We start from the raw sequence: 2,100 nt of genomic DNA, 5'->3' as shown, positions 1-2,100 counted from the left end.
GTGGCCTGCGTGGCCTCCCCTGCTGCAGCGTGCCCGTGGCCTGCGTGGCCCCCCCCGCTTCAGCGTGCCCGTGGCCTGCGTGGCCTCCGCCGCTTCAGCGTGCCCGTGGCCTGCGTGGCCTTCCCCGCTGCAGCGTGCCCCGTGGCCTGCGTGGCCTCCCCTGCTTCAGCGTGCCCGTGGCCTGCGTGGCCTCCCCCGCTGCAGCGTGCCCGTGCCCTGCGTGGTCTCCCCTGCTGCAGTGTGCCCGTGGCCTGTACGGTCTCCCAAGCTACAGCGTGCAACATGGCCTGCAGGGTCTCCCCAGCTGTAGCATGCACTGTGATCCATGGTTCTCCCCGGCTGCAGCGTGCTCTGTGGCCTGTGTGATCTCCCCGTTTGCAGCGTGCCCTGTGGCCTGCATAGTTTCCCTGGCCGTGGTGTGCCTGTGGCCTGTCGGGCCTTGGCGTGTGCTGCCCCCCTTCAGGTTGGCTCCCTGTCCTCCGGGTGCTTGCTCTCCTGACCCACCACTGTTGCTTCACAGCAAGGAAGTTGAGTAGGTTCAATTCCAGCAGCTTTTGGTTTACGATTTGGGATGATGGGGGGTCTTGGTGATGTCTCCTGCCTCGAGATCACTGTGGAACCGGCTGTGGTTTCGGGGATGCAGGTGGTGCAGTCAGAAGGTCCCTGCAGCCCTCCCTGCACTGAGTCCGGCTCTTGTTTGCAGCTGCCACTGTCCTTAGCTGCCTCGATGGCTGCAGACTCCCTGAGAGCAACCAGACCCTGCTGCGGAAGCTGGGAGTGAAGCTTGTGCAGCGACTGGGGCTGACCTTCCTGAAACCAAAGGTGGCGGCATGGAGGTAGGCACTGTGAGGACAGTGGGGTGGGGTGGGGTGGGGGTGCCATTGGGGACAGGTGCTGTTGGGGCAGGTGCTGTGGGGAGGCGGGCACCGTGGAGTGGGTGGTTGCTGTTGGGGGATGGGTGGTCAGTGTGCGGGGGTGGGCACCATGTGTTGGGGGCCACATGCTGTGGTTCTGGACACAGTCGGCACTGTCCGAAGGGTGGGCCAAGCCATGGGTGAACATCTGTGGGCATGGCCAGTGCTGTGGCTTTTGTGTCCACTGGTGATGGCAGAGAAGACACGTCAGTAACAAGTGTCTTCTGCTTTCATTCTTTCATTTAATCCCAGAAGTGTTTCTGATTTTGAGAGGAATGGTTTTTCTTTGGTTATTTTCTGGTTGCATTTTTCGGTTGGCAGAAGTGCAGCTGGCGTGACAGGAGGGCAGCGTGTTGTGTCGTGTGGCTCAGTCAGTGTGGCCCCCCTGGCGTGGCGGCATGTGTATGTCGTGTCGGTTGGATGTGGTGTGGGCTCCCTGGTGTGGGCGGCGTATGTGTGTTGTGTGTCTCAGAGGCAGTGTATGCATGTTGTGTGGCTGGGAGGTGGTGTACGTGTGTTGTGTGGCTCGGAGGCGGTGGATGCGTGTTGTTTCACTTGGAGGCAGTGTATGTGTGTCGTATTGCTTGGAGGCGGTGTATGCGTGTTTTGTGGCTTGTGTTTGTTCTCTGTAACACTTGGCCTCCCTGCCATTCTCTGACAGGTGTGTCTGGGTCTCGCCTTGTGCTTCTTTACCTCGAGGTGCCCAGGGATCCAAGTGAATTTTTGAGCAGAGTTTTGGGTCTCTTTCTCAGCAGCTCCTTTCTCCTCAACATCCTCTCCCCCTAATGGGAGCCTTCCGACCTAGCGAGACTGCTGTCCTCTGGTCTGTTTCTTGCTGCAGTTTAGAAAGTGCCCCTGCGGGGAGGAGGTGAGGTGGCGCACCTGCAGCTTCCCCTTGCAGGGAGTTGTAACCCTGCCTTGGCGGCCATTACCTGCCGGCCGGCGGTGACTTGATGCTTTCTGTCCAAGTCTCCTTATTGTTGAGGGTGAGAGGGCACGTGTGGCAGCAGCCTGAGGTCATCGTCTTCATGGTGTCATCTGGTCTTTGTGAGGTAGCTGAGCATTGCACTCAGTGGCAGCTGAGGTGACGCCCAGCCCTGAGGTGTTCAGGGAGAGTAGGGGCCAGGATGCACTGCATGTGGGGTGTTGGGGAGACTGGGGGCCAGGATGCACTGCATGTGGGGTG

At 60.2% G+C, this 2,100-nt stretch overlaps 1 protein-coding gene across 4 annotated transcripts in view; it reads left to right on the top strand.

Moving 5' to 3' along the window:
• Positions 1-2,100, top strand: part of TBCD (tubulin folding cofactor D) — a 196,147-nt gene that overhangs the window by 42,768 nt on the left and 151,279 nt on the right. For all 4 annotated transcript variants that reach the window (XM_017524704.1, XM_017524703.2, XM_037737131.1 and 1 more), the window contains exon 9: positions 704-836. In XM_017524704.1, coding sequence (XP_017380193.1) covers positions 704-836 — 133 coding nt within the window. The remainder of the gene's footprint in view (positions 1-703; positions 837-2,100) is intronic.

Source organism: Cebus imitator, unplaced genomic scaffold (genome assembly GCF_001604975.1).
Source record: "Cebus imitator isolate Cc_AM_T3 unplaced genomic scaffold, Cebus_imitator-1.0 Scaffold36, whole genome shotgun sequence".
Taxonomy (NCBI): Eukaryota; Metazoa; Chordata; class Mammalia; order Primates; family Cebidae; genus Cebus; species Cebus imitator.
Note: the sequence above shows the minus strand (reverse complement) of the source record. Positions and strands in the feature narration are given on the sequence as shown.